The following is a 17,600-nucleotide window of genomic DNA, read 5'->3' as shown; positions in this document are numbered from 1 at the left end:
TACACAGCCATGAAGCCACACTGTGTATCCTAGGCTAGTCCCCAAGCCAGCCATGACAGTCACATAATTATACTTATGAATTAAATAAGCCTATGGTGTAGAAGGGGAGAGCTGGTGGGCTCCTGAAACCACACTCAGTCATGCTCAAGGTCACTCCCTTCTTGTTTGGGGGTGGCGGCGGCACCGTGTGGCAGGCCACGAACACAAAGGGAAAGTTACCCTGGGAGGCTGGGGCCTTCTCTGGGGAGGGGACCTGAAGCTAAAGATGATACACCAGCTTCTCTGTCCCAGCAGCGATTTATTGGGCTGCTCTTAGGTCACAGCTCAGGTGGGGGCAGGCAGATCCCCGAGCTCAAACCAGTCCTCACTCTTTTAAGACTGGGCTAGGCACAGCAGCCCAGGGGAGAGGCCTCAACTCCTGAGCCCTCCATGCTGCCAGACTTTGGGGCCGTAGGACAGGAGCCGCCCTTGTGAATGGAGAAACAGTTCTGATCATGAGCAAGCATACGGTGTCCCGAGGCACAGGTGTCGGTCACATGTTGGCTCGTTCCCTCTGCAGTCGAGAGTTGTACGCGCGGGACACGGTGTTCCAGGCATCCATGTAGCGGTCCATACACATGGCGATGCATTTCTGCAGAGCGAGGACGGGGACTCCAGATTGGGTTAGGGTCATGACCCCGGACCATCCACTAGGACTACAAATACACATGCGCAGAAGCACTTTTCCTCAGCGCACACGCGCACAACTCCTCACTAGGCCGCGGCTCCAGGTTACCCACGCGCTAAATCCCTTACTCCTTGAAGCTCGTTACCCTGCGCCCCCATCATCCCGAGGTTCCCGGGGAGTCTCACCTGCTCCGAGTTATCCAAGGAGCCCCCGGGCTTCCCGATGCACTTCCGGAAACATTTGTCTGTCATCCTCTGTGGACACACGCGAGGCCTCAGCGGGGACCCACCCAGGGGGACCCCGTCACCAACCCCGGCACGCCCCGCACCTGCAGGAGCTCCTGTGCGTTGGCCACGGCGATCTGCACTTTCACTTGCTCCATGATGACTCCCGGGTCCAGCTTCCCGCTGCCCGTGCCGCTGAAGTCCGAGCCGAAGCCGCTCTCCATTGCTGCGCAGTAAACCGGGCCGCGGCCGCGCGCGCCAACCCGGAAGGCGCCGGAAGCCGGGGCACTACGAGAAGTGAAGGCCGCGTCAGTTCCCACAAGTCTGCACGCGAGGTCACCAGTCTGACAGGAAGCTGTGACCCGAGCCTCCATGGTAACGAGTCAAACTACATCTCCCACAAGTCCATGCGCGCTACGCTAAGTGATCTCCCGCAGTGCTGTGGGACACTCAGTACTACAATTCCCACAAGGCCTTTGCGCGCTGTCCTACAGCCCAGTCCATTTGAGTATCGTCGGAAATGAAACCCAGACTACAACCCCCAAAGGCTGTGCACTTTTCCGCATGAGCAAACTGACTGGGCTGGTCCAGGATCACAGAGCAGTCACCGCGGCGCCCAGGCACTCACACTACAGCAGGAAATTCTCGCAGGCGCTTTCCGCTTTGTGTATGTGTTGGGGGAGGGGGGTTGTGGGGAGGGAGTGCGGGCGGCGGCTGAGGATCAAGACTGAGGCTGTGGTTAAAATCAAACTGTTTATTTGAGTGTACAAAAGTTTCCAGTCGTAAAATGTATATTACAAATCATAGCAGGGAGGAAAAAAAAAAAAGGCGGAACACACTTTTGGCATGCATCTCAGGAAATAAACAACCTGTAAATCTGAGCGATGCGCGCAATGCAGGCTGCTTCCAAGCCGCAGTGCCACCCTTGGAATCGCCTAGCTTGCAGGAGCCAGAACAGGACCCCTTAGGGACTGCTAGCTACTCCAGTCCCGTTCCTCAAACACAAGGAAGCCAGCTCTAGTTCCGGGTGCACCCGAGGACACCTGCCCTATGGGCAAGGCAACGGAGCTGTGTGGAGACTGCAGCCTGCCCCGACCATCCAGGAACCAACTGGAGACAGTCCAGAATCCAACACCTATCACTTAAAGGAAACCGAGGTATCTAGAAGCAGGAGGTGGCTGGTGGGTTCTGGGGGTTAGTGGCAGTAGTGGCATTCTGTGGCTCTTGCTATGGGGAGAGTGGGCCTAACTTACTCCTACCACCGGCTGTGCCAGGAGAGGCAGCACCCCTCGTGGCTCAGTAAAGGAAACTGAATGAAGGTAGGGTGATCTCCATCTGTGGCAGCCCTGGGCCTGAACCCCCAGAGCAGAGTCTCAGAGAGCTGCATTAATGATGTAAAAAAATAAATATCCGTTAAAAAAATACCGTGTGTCTATGGTAGGGAGATGAAGGTGACAGGTGTGAGCTGGCTGGTACTTGGAGCTTGTGGAACTATGTTCCACTGCAGAAAGCATCCAGGCCAAGCCAGCAGGGTGGGGCACAGAGGGACCATGCAGAGTGTATGCACAGGACCATGAGTACAGCTGGCTTTGCCACATTGCTGTGAGCAGTCACTGGCTGGGAACCCACAGCCTTTGCTTCTGAAGGTAGAGCACCCATGATCTGTCTGTCCTCCAGTCTACCAGAGTGACAATCTTAAGAAAGAAGGAGTTGTCCAATATGTGAGCATCCTCCTTCTTGGTCCTCAGCTTTAGAAGGGACTAGATTGTTGTGGAATCCAAGCCCAGAGATGCCTGAGACACCCTGAGGCTGGGAACTATCACAGAGCCTTCATGCTCAGGGTACAGAGCTGGAGACCCCCTGGGTTCAGGTGCTTCCTTTACATCACCAACCCCAGGGATGGAGGGTCTACCCTGTGTAGCCACTAAATCCTGACAGGCTACTGATCACCACAGCCCTCTGGAACCAGGATTCTGAATTTGGTTTGATTTAAGAATCTTCAAAGAAAACTCAACTAGTGAATCACTGCAGTCTCACCCTAGGTCCATGAGCCAGCCATCAGGCTCCTGCCCCTCCCAGATTGGCCTTAGGCCCAAGTCCCTCAGCCTGCAGTTCCTGGCCCAGGTCTCCGTATCAAACAAGGTGACAGTGGAGAGGGTGAGGCCTGCAGGCACATACCCACCTCTAGGAACCCAGCAGAGGCTACCCACATTCTCAAGGTCGCTTAACAGTCATTTAGAAATGTATCAAGGACTAGTGAAAGCTGACTAAAAAAATAATCTCAGGGACTTTGAGGATCTTGGTGACCATGGGGCAGGTTTCACATCAGCCGGCAACCCCTTGAGGTAGTCCTCGGATCCCCCTGCAAGGAGTGAGGGATTGAGTTAGGCGACTGAGATGGGCTGCAGAGACCCATCAGCGTGTCTTCCATTTGTCCCCAGCTGGCACCCTGTCTGTCTTCCCACCACCAGCTGAGAATGTGTCCTGGCTGAAGGTTCAGGCTCGTGACCACTGAGGTCTGTGGTGTCGCAGGACCCACATGGGGTGGGTACAGTCCTGAGGCAGCCGTGGCACCTGGACCCAAAGCCCCACTAGGTGTGATGCCCCATGCTCTACCTGCTGGTGGAAAAGGTCCTCCTCGCCGAATTCTGCCTCTTCCTCCTCCTCCTCCCCGTTCTCGCTCACCTGAATGGATGACTGTTTCATGGCCTGGACAGCCACTTCCTACACAACAAGGGTCACCAGTGTACTTAGTACCTTGATACTGGTGGCTGCACCCCACTAAGAGGCCACCCCAGGTTTCAGCTCAGTCACAGCTGCTGTGAGGGAAAGGTGCCAGGACCCGATTTCATGCTGCTATGAGATCTTACCTCTCCATCTGCGTTGACTAGGACAGTGCGGGAGCTCTCCCCAGAGCCCCAGCTGCTCTGGCTTTTCCACACAAGGGTTGATGGGGGGCTGTGGACGACCCCTGCACCAGCTGCCCACACCTGAGAACCCAAGATGGCCCTTGTCAGTCACCTCAGGTTCACAGTGGCCCAGAGTACTCAAGGAGAACCACACTTTGGACACTAGGGTATCCTGAGGGTGTGGCAGCCACACATGGCAACTCAGTGGCCGGGCTGGTCTCAGAAAATGTGGAATCCACAAACCTCACACTGGCACCTACCGTGACCGTCTGGCCGGCCCGCAAGACGTATTTCGGCGTGAACTTATAGGCAATGTCCTCACCCTCCAGGACCTGTCTCTTGATCCTCCAGTTTCCCATAGCCTGGTCCTGAAACCCAGACATGCTCTTGACCGCCACCATAGGGATAGAAGCATGGGCCCCAGCCGCTCAGCCCCTCTCTCACCTTGTCCGAGGAGTTCTTGAGACGCACGAACCTGCCTTCCAGGTCTACCTCATCGATGGTCACGACACTCGGGACCGCTGCCTGCTGGGCCAGGCGAGAGCTGCTTCCCATGCTTGAGCCTGAGCTGGTGCTGCGGGAGCCCTGGGTATCTTCGGTTTCCAGTCGACGGCGCTTGCCCCGGCCCCGCCCCACTGACATGCTAATGCCACTGCTGCTCGAGGTGGCCCTAGAGATAGTGACTCGGGAAGATGGGCTGGGGGACAGCTTCAACCTGTAGCGGGACAAGTGAGGGTGTCAAGTGACGCTAGACCTCAGGAGCCCAGCTCACCTGCCACCCAGACCACTCCTGGAGCTCAGCCCACTCCTGGCCCCGCCCACCTTTCCTCCTCGCCCTCCAGCAACTTGCGATAGGCACTGATTTCCATGTCCAGGGCCAGCTTGATGTCCAACAGCTCTTGGTATTCGGCCAGCTGCTGCTGCATGGCATCGCGCACCTCAGTCATCTCCTGCTCCTTGGCATCCAGCATCTTGCGGAACTTGTCGCGCTCCCCAGCCACGGCTTCCTCCAGCTCACGGATGCGGTCCTCTGCAGCACTGGCCTGGAAGGCGTGTCGGGGTCATAGTGTAGCCTCTGCAGCCTTGGATGTGAGGGACTCGGAGAGGGTAGGTTGGGAGGGGAGGACTGGAGTGACAGAGGCATGGCAGAGGCCCTTGGGGGCAGGGCTGGATCCTGTCACCTGCTTTTGGAGGCCTGAGAGCTGGTAGCTGAGGGACTCAACGCGCATGCGGGCTTCTTTGAGTTCCTCACGTGCTGCACTGGCTGCCTTGTCGTTCTGGTCCGAGCTCAGCTTGGCATTGTCCAGCTGGGAGAGACGGGGAGTGTGAACACGGGTGGTAGGGAATGGGGTTCCCCTTTCTTCTCCTCACCACAAATGCACCTTGGCTTGATAAGTCTGTTCCAGCTCCAGCCGGTACAGCCGCACTTGCTCATCATGTTGGCTGCGCAAGTCTTCCAGGGCCTGTGCCATCCTGAAGTCGTACTCCTGCTGCCGGCTGCTGTCCACCTCCACCAAGCGCCGCTCATGCCTCCGTCGGGTCTCCCGCACCTCCTAGGAGGGGACAAGCCAATGACTTAGGGGTGTCAAGCTGCAGCTTCAGGTGGCCTCCTGGTTATTTGTTCACCAATGCTCAACTGTGTGAATGCTCCAGCCATGATGGACATCAGTCTTGGCTATGCTCACACTGTACAATCAGGAGCAAGGAAGGCTCTGACACAGTCAACAGCGTGGAGGGACCCTGACGAAGCTAGAAGGGCTGAGAGAGACCCAGGCACAAAAGGCCTCAGTGTGGTTAACAGATCTCAGCATCCAGAGCCAAAGGCAAGAGATGGCTGCAATCTCAAGGCCAGCCTTGAGGGCTCATAGTCAGACCCTGTCTTAAAATATTTTTAAAGGGCTAGGCTATGGTGATGCTCACGCCTTTAGTCCCAGCACTCAGGAGGCAGAGGCAGGTGGGTCTCTGTGAGTTCAAGGCCAGCCTGGTCTACAGAGTGAGATGCAGGACAGCCAAGGTTACAGAGAAACCCTGTCTTGAAAAACAAAAAGTATGACAGCTAAGGATGACATCTTGTAACAGCTGTTCTTCCCCAGCACTCAGGAGGCCGAGGCAGGAGGATCTATAGGAGTTCCAGGCCAGCCTAGTCTACGTGGTGAGTTTCAGACTAACCAGGGCTACACAGTGAGACCCTGTCTCCAAACAATAACAAAAGCCTTCTAAGGCAGACACTGAGGAGCCCACCCAGGTGCCTGGAGTTCTAGATCCAGGAGACAGCAGAGCAGTCCAGGATAGGAGTGGGACACAGTGGGAAGGAGTGGCTGTTTTTACAGCTTCCACAGGAAGAAGGTGCGTGTGCAGAGTGGGGACCAACGTGGGTGGATCTTTTTTTCTTTTTTCTTGGAGACAGAGTTTCTCCCAGAATTTGGTTCTTGAACTCAGAGATCCATCTGCCTCTTCCTCCAGAGTGCTGGGATTAAAGGTGTGCTGCATCACTACCATCCAGGTAGATCTTAGTTTTCCACAAAATGGACTCTCACAAGGGATCTAGGACACAATGGCCTGCCACTGGCTTCTGACAGAACACACACCTTTCTGGTGCCCCAAATGGCTGTTTGAGAGGCGGCTCCTGGCTGTGCACCCCTCGTCCGCTCCCTTGTGGGGACCTGGAGGTGGCTTTTCCAGGTGCTGGGAGCCCCGAGAGCTCCTTTGGAGTGTGGCTTCCCAGGGTCCCCGAATGCTTCCTTCATAGGGGTCTTCGGATGCCCTGTCAGGCGTCGCTTCACGCACTCCCTCAGGGGTCTTGGGCTGAGCTCTCGCACCCCTCCGTCCACAGGACTGGCTGCTATCAGCCACACTCTCTTAGGTCCCTCTGCAGGCTTGGCCTGCCTCAGGGGTCCCTCCACAGGACTGGGGTCTGCCACGAACGTGCTCTTAGGACCCTCTCCAGCTCCCCTCATGGATTCCGATTCTCCCATGAGTTTCTATTCTCAAACAGGACTCTCCCCAGGTCCCTTGCCAGAATCCAGTTCTACCGGCTCAGGTCTCTCTGTGGGTTCCTTCCTGAGGTCAGAGCCCCTCATTAGCCCTGGCTAGAGCTGCTTGTGGCCCCATTGGGACTCTCCTGTCCAAGCTCTCCCTGAGCAGTGACCACAGGCAGGGGCCTGGCCCAGCCCAACCCAGGCACACTACCCTGGTTTATGATGACACAATGGGCTCTGTGATGGCTGAGTTCCCTGGGAACCTGTGGGGCAGATCTTCATCGAGGCCTAGTTAGCCCCACCATACCCAGTACCCCAAAGTGCTGGAGGCCCAGACATCAGGGGCGATTATCTCAAGGTTGGCTGAATGAGGTCTCCAAAACCCAGGGCCACATCCTGACCCCCCCAGACCTGGGGTGGTGACCTTAAGTAGACAAAGTTAAGCTTCTTTTACATTTATTTTATGTGTGTATATTTGTGGGGGATGTTACTGTTCCATGACACAGCTGTGGAATTCAGAGGACAATTTGTGGGGGTCAGTTTTCTCCCACCATGTGGTTTCCAGGGGTACAACTTGGATTGTGAATCTTGGCAGCACATGCCTTTACCCACTGAACCATCTGATTCTTTAGTCTGTAAAGACAGAGTTTCTCTGTATAGCCCTGGCTGTCCTGGAACTCGCCCCAGAGACCAGTAGTAGATCTTTAGACATCGCCTGACTCTGCCTCAAATTCAGATGTCTGCTAGCCTCTGCCTACCCCCATGGGATTAAAGGCACAGCCACCATTGCCCACCCCCATGCTGGGATTAAAGGCACAGCCACCATGCCCAGCTGTTACATGTTTTGATTTGATATTCTCAATGGCTCAGATGGCCTGGAAATCCAGGGACCAGTGTGAAGAGACACCCCACTGGCAAGATGGCCCCTGAGAAGGTGGCTAACACCAAGTCTGAGGGCCTGAATTCATCGACTGAAGCCTGGCCCTTCCTCCCACCCTGGAGGAAACTAAGAAACACAGAAAACAACAAAACAAAATGCAAGAGGGACAGATGCAGACATGAAGTATACACTGATACCCTGGCTTCTCCCTCTCTGCACATCCTGGGCAACCAGGCCCGGTTCCTGCTCCCAACTCCTCTCCTCCTGCTGTGGTTTCTTCTCAGCGCCTGCCCGCCAATCCACGCAGGCCCTCTCCTGGGACTGGGCCTTCTCCCCGCCCCGGGATTGCTCTTCTCTGGGCTACCTTCCCTCACTCACCCCAGGATCTATCTTTGACAGGTGATCACTCCTCGATGACAGATCAAAGGCTGTCAAAGGTTGCATGGCTACGTTGTGTGTTAAGTGGCTGCATAGGGACTCTGCATGCAGAGGCCACGTGGAGCTGGGCCAACGGCAGCTCCATGACTCCAGTTTCAACAGCTCTGAGTGCTGAGCCTCACTCTCTATATAAGCAAGCGCCTCCCACCTGTTCTCTCTCTCTGCTCCCTTTCCCAATAAACTCCTTGTGGGTTTGTTGAGTTTGGTGGATCTTGTCTCATCGCTTGAAGCCGTAGCAAAGAACAACAGCATAGACCCCTGGCTACTGGAGCAGGTGCCAGGAGGAGGCCCTGTGGAAGGGGTGGGCTCCAGGGCTCAGGGAGGGTGTTGGCTTGCTTGATGCTCACCTCCTCAAACACACTCTTGCTGAAGCCCAGCTCCTCCTGCAAGCTCTGGCAACGGTTCTCTAGGTCCACACGCATCAGTGTCTCCTTCTCCAGCTGTTTCTTGGCCACAGCGTGACCATCCTCTGCCTGGGAGACACAGGGCAGTGAGCTGAAGGGACGGCTACTCGGCTTGGCTGCCACCTCATCTTCTCCATGTCAACTGGAAAGCCCAGACACCAGCAGCTGCCAAACCCACCTTTGCCAGCTGTGCCCGGAGCTCCGTCACATCATTCTCCAGCCCGTGCTTGTCACTGAGGGCTGAGGCCAGCTCTGCCTCGCTCCGGTGGAACAGGGATTCCAGGTCCTTCACGCGGCCCTGAGCCACTGTGAGCTCACCTTCCCGCTTCTTGGCACTGGAAGGAGGGTGAGTGGTCAGAAGCTCCAGGGACATCACCACAGTCCCTGTCAACTACAGGTTGACTGCCTGCCTTCCCAGCACCTGGGAAGCTGAGGCAGAAAGGAGCCTTCAAGTTGAAGACCAGCCTGGTCTACAGAGTGAGACCTTGTCCCAAAAACAACACTAGCAAACTCAAACCCAATCCAACCAAAGCCCTGGACATTGTGGCCCTTATGACACCAATCATATTTGTCATGGCTGAAGGCACCCACCCTACCCAGCTGCCTATAAAAGCCAGCTCTGGGAGGGGCCCACAGCAGCACTGGCTGCAATTCATTAAAGTCACAAAGGAAAATCTGTCCTGGTAAAGCTATTAAGCAGACCACCTTCCCTACCACACAGCACAGTCAAGATGGCAGAGGCAGGCATTAGCAAAACAGATACCTCAGCTTTGCCAGGGTCAGCATGTGACAGGCGGGTGTGGGGAGATGGGTGGCACCGGTGGCTAAGCTACCATGACTTTCGGGGACACCAGGTTACTCCCTACTGTGCCTGCCTGAGTGTAGGTGTGGGACACGGAAGGACCCCGCCTCAGCTTGGGTCAAGTAGCCTCTGTCATCTTGAGCCTGGAGAGGACTATCGGGGGGGGGGGGGGCGGGGGTGTAGCCATGTACTCAGAGAGCCCCAGCCAGATAGCGAGGACCATGTGGCCTGAAGAGGAGAAGTGTGGAGGAGGCAGGGCCACAGGCCCTGGGGTACGGCATGCTGGAGAGACCAGCAAAGAGTCCCGAAGAGGGATGAGTGGGGAACTGGGGAATTCCTAACCGATCTCAAAGGCAAGGCTCCACTGACTACTGTGGACTGCAATGGCCCATCTCCCAAGACTGGCAGGGTGCGACAACTCCCAGATCACCGTGTGGGAGCACTTCACCTGCTCTGCGTAAGGTACACAAGGCTACCGGAGGGCATCGGGATTCTGTGCACCTGAAGGTGAGTCTTCAGGGTGCAGGGAAAGCCAGCCTCACTAATACTGTGAACCAAAGGTCAAGGCTATCCTTGGCTACATAGAGAGCTTAAAGCCAGCCTGAGATACATGAGACCATCTCAAATAAATAAATGAATAAATAAATAAATATTTTCCTTTGGGGGGGGGATTGAGACAGGGAATAAATATATTTTTTAAGATGCCAAGATCCAATCTGTGGAATGCAAACCTATTTTGGGATGGGGGTCTGTGGACATAACCACCCAGGCAGGAATCTCCCACTGAGATTCTGCACTAGATGCACTGAGTGGCTGGCACAGAGGCCCTGACTGCTCACCCACCTTTGATGTGGCCTGGAGTCTGTGGACACCCGCAGGCTCCAACACACCAGCTTAGGCAGCGTCAGGCATTGGGGCAGACAGCCTGGCAGCCAGCTCAGGTGCTGCCACCAAAGAACCAGATGGGTCAACTCACAGAGGCCAGGCCTGTGTTCCCTGGCTTGGGGCCACCAGGAAGAAGGTCCAATGGCCACTGGAGTCCTGACAGGGACAGAACTTGGGCAAATCTGGAAAGTGACCGTTCTGAAACAGTACCACCAGCAGTGGGTATCTCGGTAGAGCCAGTTGTGGACTGGGAGGGGGGTTATGCAGGGGTCCCTTTTACCCCGACCTGCTCTGAGGACTGTGATGTCTCCAGTAGAAGCAGGACCTGAATTCTACACTTAGCACATGCCAAGGCTGGTGCCTAGCCAGCCACTCTGCCATGTCAACATTCTCCTGCCACCATCCTGGGTGGACCTGCAGCCCCAGTACAGTGCCCAGAGCCTGTTAGGCACAGGGAGATGGTGAGGGACACACTTGAGACCCCCCTCCCCCCGCAGGGACAGTCATGCAGGCTAAAGAGAGCAGTGAGGGATCTTGGGCCTACTGTCCCTAGGGCAGCATGTTTGTGAAGGCACACAACCCTAGAGGGGCCTCACAGCTGTCCCGAGATGCCTATGGTCTCAACAAGCGTGTGTACATGCAGCAGCTCCAAGCTGGTGGACTCGGAACTCCATTTCAAACCCAGTTATCCTGTCTCCACCTCTGGAGGCCTAAGGGGCTACCGAGCGGCTCCAGATCAACTGTGAGCTGTTTGCCCAAGGGCTAGCACCTGCCCAGGCACAGTCATTGATTTTTCTGGTTAAATCTGATAGGTGTTCTCATGTTTACATGTGTGTATGTGTAGAGATCTGAATTCAATGTTGGTGGTCCTTCCTCAATTGCTCTCCACATTCCTGATGGAGGCAGGTCTCTCACTGAACCCCAGCTTGCACCGTGGCTAGTCTAGCTCGCCAGCTCACTCTGAGGAGAACCTGCCCCTGTCTTCCCAGTGCTGGCATTGCCAGTGGGTTGTGGGATCTGAACTCATCCTCACTCCTGTGGGGCGAGCACTTCACCCACCAAGCTGGGTCCCCCCAGCCAGACTACCCACCTCTTCCTGGCCTCATCCAGCTCAGCCTGCAGCTTCCCCATCTCAATCTGCAGCCGCGCACGCTCCCGGGCCGTCTCATCCAGCACCCGCCGGGCATCAGCCAGCTCCGACTCGTACAGGGCCTTGATGCCACTCACCTGGGGAGACAGGGCAGGGATCGACAGAGGAGTCACAGAGCTGCCCTTCACCAACCCTCTGTCACCATCTTGTATGTTCAGAAACACCTGGGCTCTTTCTGGGAGGAGCCATCATTCCTTCTCTATAAGCTTAGCCTGCCAGGAGGCAAGGTCGCACCACAGGACCTTGGGGCTTGGGTGGGAAGAGCTAGCCAAGGCTAGCCCACCTGGCACCATCAGCTGGGGACCACATGATTCTCTGCTGCAGGACATCCCTGCCCTCACCTGAGTCAACAGACATGTAGCACCCCACTTAGAACTCCTGGTCCAAGGTGTTTTATCTCTGATCATTCACATGTGGTCTAGGTAATGCCTGAGTCCACAGGGAGCCTTCTGTGGGGCTCTGCAAAGTCACACTCCTGTACCTATTAGGCCACTATGGGGATCCCTGAATCTGCCTTCCATTAATCAGGCCAACATGAGGCCTTCCGTTTCTGCATCCCACCCCATGAGGATGAAGGTTGGGAGACCTAGGGCCCTCAGGGGACACCTAGATAAGAACATTCTCCCTGAGCTGCCTGTGGTCCACATTCAAAGAGGCCCCTACCCATCCGCAGGGGTCCCCACACACAGGGACCACCCCCACCCATCCGCAGGGGTTCCCCACACACAGAGACCACCCCCACCCTTCCTTGTGAGTAACAGACTGTTCTAGAACATTCTACAAGAGTGAAGCTACACAGATCTAATGTACTACATTTAACTGAAGTTCGACTTTGGAGGTGCACAAGCTCAACATGCACTGGGGGGGTTCAGGTACCTTGTGTTTGTGACCACAGAACTGGCCACCCAGCTGTGAGCACACACACACACACACACACACTCACACACACGCCCCTAAACCTGCCAGGTCACGTCTTCTTCTTTTTCCTCGAGACAGGGTCTCTCTGTGACTTTGGAGCCTGTTCTGGAACTAGCTCTGTAGACCAGGCTCTGCCTGCCTCTGCTGGGATTGAAGGCGTGCACCCCCACTGCCCGGCTTGCCAGGTCACTTCTTTACAGGATGCACACTTGCCAGGCCTCAGGGCAGACAGAACACAACAGCTCCTAAGGAAAACAGCACTGGAGGTGACCACTGGACTGCCACACGTGTCAGAAGGAGAAATATGGTGACGGTGACAGTGATGTACACTTGTCACCCCAGCGGTGCAGAAGCTGAAGCAGGAAGATTAATTCACTCATAGGAGTCTGCACCGACCCATGTTCTGTTGGCTCCTGGATGGGCCATGGAGCAGAAAGGACACAGAGAACCAGGCAAAAGCATGAACCATGGGCCTGTCCACAACTTTTTCCATTTAGACCCCATGGGTGGGCCAGCCTGGTCTACTCTAGACCTGCAGGCCACTTGCAACCCTTACCTGAGCCTACCTAAGATGGCTTCTGTATTTGTATTTGTATTTTTTTGAGATAAGGTCTCACTGTATAGTCCTGGCTGTCCTGGAACTCACTCTGTAGACCAGGCTGTCCTCAAACTAACAGAGTTCCATCTGCCTCTGCCTCTGCCTCCTGAGTGCTAGGATGAAAGGCAGTGTCTGGAACAGGGCAGGTGAGTCTATGGCCACAATAGGCAGCACTCATCAATAAAGCTTTATTGGCACATGGTCTCAGGTAGATGCCACACTGCTTAGTCACAGAGACCACATGGTGGGCTGTGGGGAGCCAGAAAAACTGCTGGCAAGCCCCGTGAGCCCCACCCGATGGGGACAAGTGGAGCCTGGCAGGGGTTTCTGGAGCATTGCTATGCACATGGGATCCGATGACCTGAGGTGGCCTTTGCCAGGTATGCCCAGTATCCTTGACTGGGGAGCTTTGCCCCTCCAAGACTCCCTATCTGCCAGGCATACAAGCCCAGCAACAGGACACCAGACTCAAGGAGATGAGGTTGGGTTTCCTTATGGGGAACTTTATAGCCCAGCCTCCCTGCCATCCCCAAACACCTTCAAACCTTTCTCCAAGCACCACCTCCCCGGACAGCTCAGTCTCCACAACCAACCCATCACAGACACCAATGTCTGTATCATCGTCTGATGACCCTGATGCCATTCTGTACCATACAAAAGCCACACATGGCCCCAGTTCTGGGTAAGACTGAAGGAAAGGCGAGAGTCTTCATGGCTTGAGTGTGATAGGAAGGCAAGGTCAGCACATGTTCCCAGCTGGCAGTGGTCACCAGCCTTCAATGGCCCCTTCAAAGTCTTCCTTATATGCCCCTGTCATTCCCCCACATCTCAGCTGCAACAGGATGGCAAATGACTTCTTGAGGCAGACCCATCCCCACCAGGCAACACCCACTAGGTGCCTGTGTGTCTCCCAACCCACACCTGTCCCTACACCCTGCCAAGCTGTCCGGAAGGCAACCCTGACAGCTGGAGCATGTGCCGCCTGTGTGGCATCCTTTGTGGTTCCCCTGGCCACCCTGCCAGCTGTCCTCAGGCATCTTAGACCCTGAAACTAGGCAGGCTGGCTCCCAGAAGGGCAGTGTGCCTGCCACCTGCTGCTAGCCACCCTGGCTCACATGCAAGCCCCAAATCAGCCCTGTGCTCCTACCACGCTTGCAAAAACGAGAAGCAAAAGTGGATCATGATTCTGACACCCACATGGACAGGTGGCGTCCACTAGGGCTGGCACCACAAAAGTTTGAAGAGCCCAGAAGCTCCAACTGTATGACAGAAGGGCTCCAAAGGTAACAATAAAACAGGCAGAGCAGGGAGAGGGCTCAGTGAGCAGGGTGTCTGGCGTACAAGCCTGAGGGAGGGCGTGTGTCCTGATCCCTGGTACCAATAACAAGTTTGCCAGCACTGTGATGGCAGAGACAGGAGGATGGCTGGGGCTTGCTTGATGGCTGGCCTGGCTGAACCAACAAGCTCTAGGTCAGTGAACTGAATTAAAAAAAAAAGGAGGGGGAGGGCGGTGACAAGGCGGCAAGCCAGATATAGAGGTCACTCAAGGCAGAATCAGGCGGATATCTGTGAATTCCAGCCCACCTTGGTCTACAGAGTGAGTTCCAGGACAGCGAGGGCTACATAGAGAAACCCTGTCTCGAAAAATCAAAATAAATAAATAAGTAAATCTTTAAAAAAAAAAAAAAAAAGACTGATGGAGACACCCAAAGTTGACCTCTGGTCTCCACGCACATGTACACACATGCAAGCCACCCTGGTCTTAGAATGCCAAGTGCTGTCCAGGCAGGTGACCCTGCTACGGGTGGCGATACTGCCATTCCTCTGCATAGATTGCAACACTGTGGCGCCAAGACACTGAGTTGCCTGTACGGTCACACAGAAAGGCAAGAGTGTGGGGCTCCATCCTGACCTTGTCCCTCAGCCCCTCAGATAGTAGTTCATATCTGAGGCCAGGGTCCTCCCCCTATATCCAAGAGCCATCTAGGGGTCCTGATGATACACCCTCCTGTCCCTTGAGTGGGTAAAGTCCTGGGCCCATATAGAATCTCCAAATACCTTGTGGATCTTATACAACAAGCCCCCATACCTTCATGACAGACCCTGGAGTTGGAGCCTGTCTAGCAAACAGCACCCAAGCATCCCATTTCCAGGTAACCTGGTGACTCCTAGCAGATGAGAATGTCTCCTCAGACCTTCACTCACCACAGACCTTGGTGGGACACAGTCATTCTTGTCCCACCCCAGTTATAACCCTGACCACCTGGGACCCATCCAAAGTTCTGAGAACAGGGATCCCATGATTTGCCTGAGATACATCCCAACAAGACCCTACTCAAAGATGAGACCATTCCCATATCCCCACAGGAGGGTGGGGTCGCTTTAACTACTGGGGCAATATCCCACATCCCCCTACCCCTGCTCATGTCAGCAGTTCCCATACTGCCCTACATAGTGACTTCACATTCCGCAGTGAGTCCTGAGTGGGGGGGTGGCTCACTCCATGCCATTCATTGCTGAACTATTCTCTTGGTACCCTTCATCAGGGGCATCCATAGTTATCCTTGAACATACAGTAAGCTGAGCCTGCCCAGCCCCAATCCTGTCTATTGGTGACCCCTCTCACTCAAACCCTAGAACCTGAGGGTGCCCAGGACAGCCCCCCAAAAATGCACTCCTCACTTGGGTCTCCTAGGACTGCCCCAATGCACCCTCACCCAGTGGCCCCTGATCTGAAGGGTGGCCCCTGATCAACACCTTTTTTTCAGGGTCCCATCAAAACCCGCTCCAGGATCTCTAGGATTACAGACTCCACTCAGTCTGCACCCCTCCTCACAACCCCAATAAGGATGGCTTTGCCTAGGGTGGAGTTGTCCTTCAGGGGTTCCTTGAAGAGTATACAGCTGACCCCTTACTGGGGGGGTCCCTGAGACCTGTGAACTGCCCCCACAGGTCGGGGTTTGCCAGGCTTGTCTGTCCCTCAGGCATCCTCAAAGCCCAAAGGTCTCCAAGACAGCCTCCAGCCAAGGGTCTCTCAGTTTCTGGATATAAATCTGGGGAGTCCTAGGAATCCTCTAAACCAATGACCTGGGTGGGCAGGGCTTTCCTGCCTATTCATGCAATGTGAAGGGTTCCCAAGACCCTTGAGAACACCTCTTATTGGGTGTCTTAGCTCATTCTACACTGGTCCTTCAGGCTCTCTTTCTGGTGAGCCTGGGTTAGCTCCATCAGCACCAGTCCCAACAGTTCAGGGTGGGTGGAGCTTTAGGGGGCGGGGACTAACTTTGTTTACACCTGTCCCTAATAGTCTCAGAGGGGGATGGATGTGGACTCATCTGCACCAGTCCCTAGCCAGCCCTTCCCATTCCCTACTCCCCCACCCCAGTGGGCAAAGCTGTGATGTTTGCACTTGTTGCTGGTTTCCAGTTGGGCGGAGCTTAGCGGTCTGCACCAGATCCTGGGTGGGTGGGGCTTAGTGGTTTGCACCTGTGTGGGGGGTGTCTCCCCCTCCTGGTGGGCGGAGCTCTGCGCTCTTGCAATTGTTCCTGGGGGTCTCCTGATGGGCAGGGCTTAAGCCTAAGCATCCGTTTCTGGGGTCCCTTGGTGGGCAGAGGTTAGTTGTCTGCATATGCTCTAGGGGAGTCTGCATTGGGCAAGGCTTAGCTCTCTGTCCCTGGGGTCCCCGGTGGGCAGGGCTCAGCTGTCTGCACCCGTCCACAGGGTCCTCACTGGGCAGAGCTCGGCTTATTGCTCCTGTCACTAGAGTCTGTCGGCTCCTCGCGTCTCCGGTGCCGACCTACGTACCTCGCGCGTGGTCACCTCCTCCTTTTCGGAGATCCGGAGCAGCAGACGATCATTCTCCAGCTCGAGAGCGCGGACGCGGTCGATGTAGTGCGCCAGGCGGTCGTTGAGCTCGCGCAGCTCCTCCTTCTCCTGCAGTCGAGACAGGCGCGCGGGAGAAAGCGGCGTGGCGGGCCCTGCGCGGGGCGGCAGGGACGCCATGGCGGAGGCGGTGGCGCGCAGATCCCCTCGGCTACTCTGGTGCAGTGGCTCATTCAATCCGCGCCGCGGAAGATGGCGCCGCTGCCCGCTACCCAGCTACGCCGGGACTTGTAGTCTTCATTCTGGCGCGGAGCACATTGGGAGCGGTAGTCCATGAGGCTGCATGATAGGAGATGTAGTTTCCAGGACCTGGCCTTCTCCCGGGTTCAATCCCTGGTAGGGGATGGAGGCAGAGTTATGACTTCCACATGAGCCCACGCACACGCAGAAATAAATGGTAAATTAAATAAATGTAAAAATCAAGCAAAAAGCGATGGCAGGCGAAATGTCTCAGAGGTTAGGCACCTGCTGCCAAATCTAATGATCGAAATTAGATCCCTGGATCCTCCATAGAAGAAAACTAACTCATACAAGTTGTCCTCTGACCCCCAAACGTATAGAAACAAGTGCAGTTAAGAAATGGAATTTAAAATTTTTTTAGTTCAGGCGGTGGTGGCGCACACCTTTAGTCCCAGCACTCGGGAGGCAGCGGCAGGTGGATCTGTGAGTTCAAGGCCAGCCTGATCTACAAGAGCTAGTTCCAGGACTTCCCAGCACTGGGAAAGCTGGGGCAGGAGGATGGAGAGATTAAGGACATCATAGCAGAAAACAAGACTACAAATGCGACCTAATGGGTATAGCTTTTCTCCAGACAGTCCTGTAGTGCACCATTAGGAACCCAACCGATCATTCTATCCACCTCTAG

The 17,600-nt window shown here is 55.4% G+C and overlaps 2 protein-coding genes across 2 annotated transcripts; both read right to left on the bottom strand.

The window, feature by feature from the left end:
- Positions 1-278: 278 nt before the first annotated feature.
- Positions 279-1,188, bottom strand: Timm13 (translocase of inner mitochondrial membrane 13). The gene is made up of 3 exons (XM_051177319.1): positions 996-1,188; positions 853-921; positions 279-631 (listed from the first exon to the last, which is right to left on the bottom strand). Exons 1-3 carry the CDS (start codon positions 1,113-1,115, stop codon positions 533-535), a joined length of 288 nt encoding a protein of 95 aa, XP_051033276.1. The 5' UTR covers positions 1,116-1,188; the 3' UTR covers positions 279-532.
- Positions 1,189-1,630: 442 nt separating this feature from the next.
- Lmnb2 (lamin B2) lies at positions 1,631-17,019 on the bottom strand. Its single transcript, XM_051177282.1, is given in 13 exon segments — positions 1,631-3,253; positions 3,508-3,615; positions 3,762-3,881; positions 4,061-4,168; positions 4,245-4,515; positions 4,623-4,843; positions 4,982-5,107; positions 5,183-5,353; positions 8,444-8,569; positions 8,679-8,835; positions 11,278-11,414; positions 16,658-16,950; positions 16,953-17,019. Coding segments are annotated over 13 exon segments (1,938 nt in total). The 5' UTR covers positions 17,011-17,019; the 3' UTR covers positions 1,631-3,211.
- Between the last annotated feature and the right edge of the window lie 581 nt (positions 17,020-17,600).

The sequence above is a fragment of the Phodopus roborovskii genome, unplaced genomic scaffold (assembly GCF_943737965.1).
Source record: "Phodopus roborovskii unplaced genomic scaffold, PHOROB, whole genome shotgun sequence".
In the NCBI taxonomy this organism is placed as follows: Eukaryota; Metazoa; Chordata; class Mammalia; order Rodentia; family Cricetidae; genus Phodopus; species Phodopus roborovskii.
This window is presented reverse-complemented; position numbering and strand designations above follow the sequence as displayed.

Excerpts from the sequence above, each read along its gene's own strand:
- Timm13 (XM_051177319.1), bottom strand. The coding sequence starts at position 1,115 with ATGGAGAGCGGCTTCGGCTCGGACTTCAGCGGCACGGGCAGCGGGAAG. Across the intron at positions 922-995 it reads ACGCACAGGAGCTCCTGCAG|AGGATGACAGACAAATGTTT; the intron begins GTGCGGGGCGTG and ends GTGTGTCCACAG. Across the intron at positions 632-852 it reads CCTTGGATAACTCGGAGCAG|AAATGCATCGCCATGTGTAT; the intron begins GTGAGACTCCCC and ends CTCGCTCTGCAG.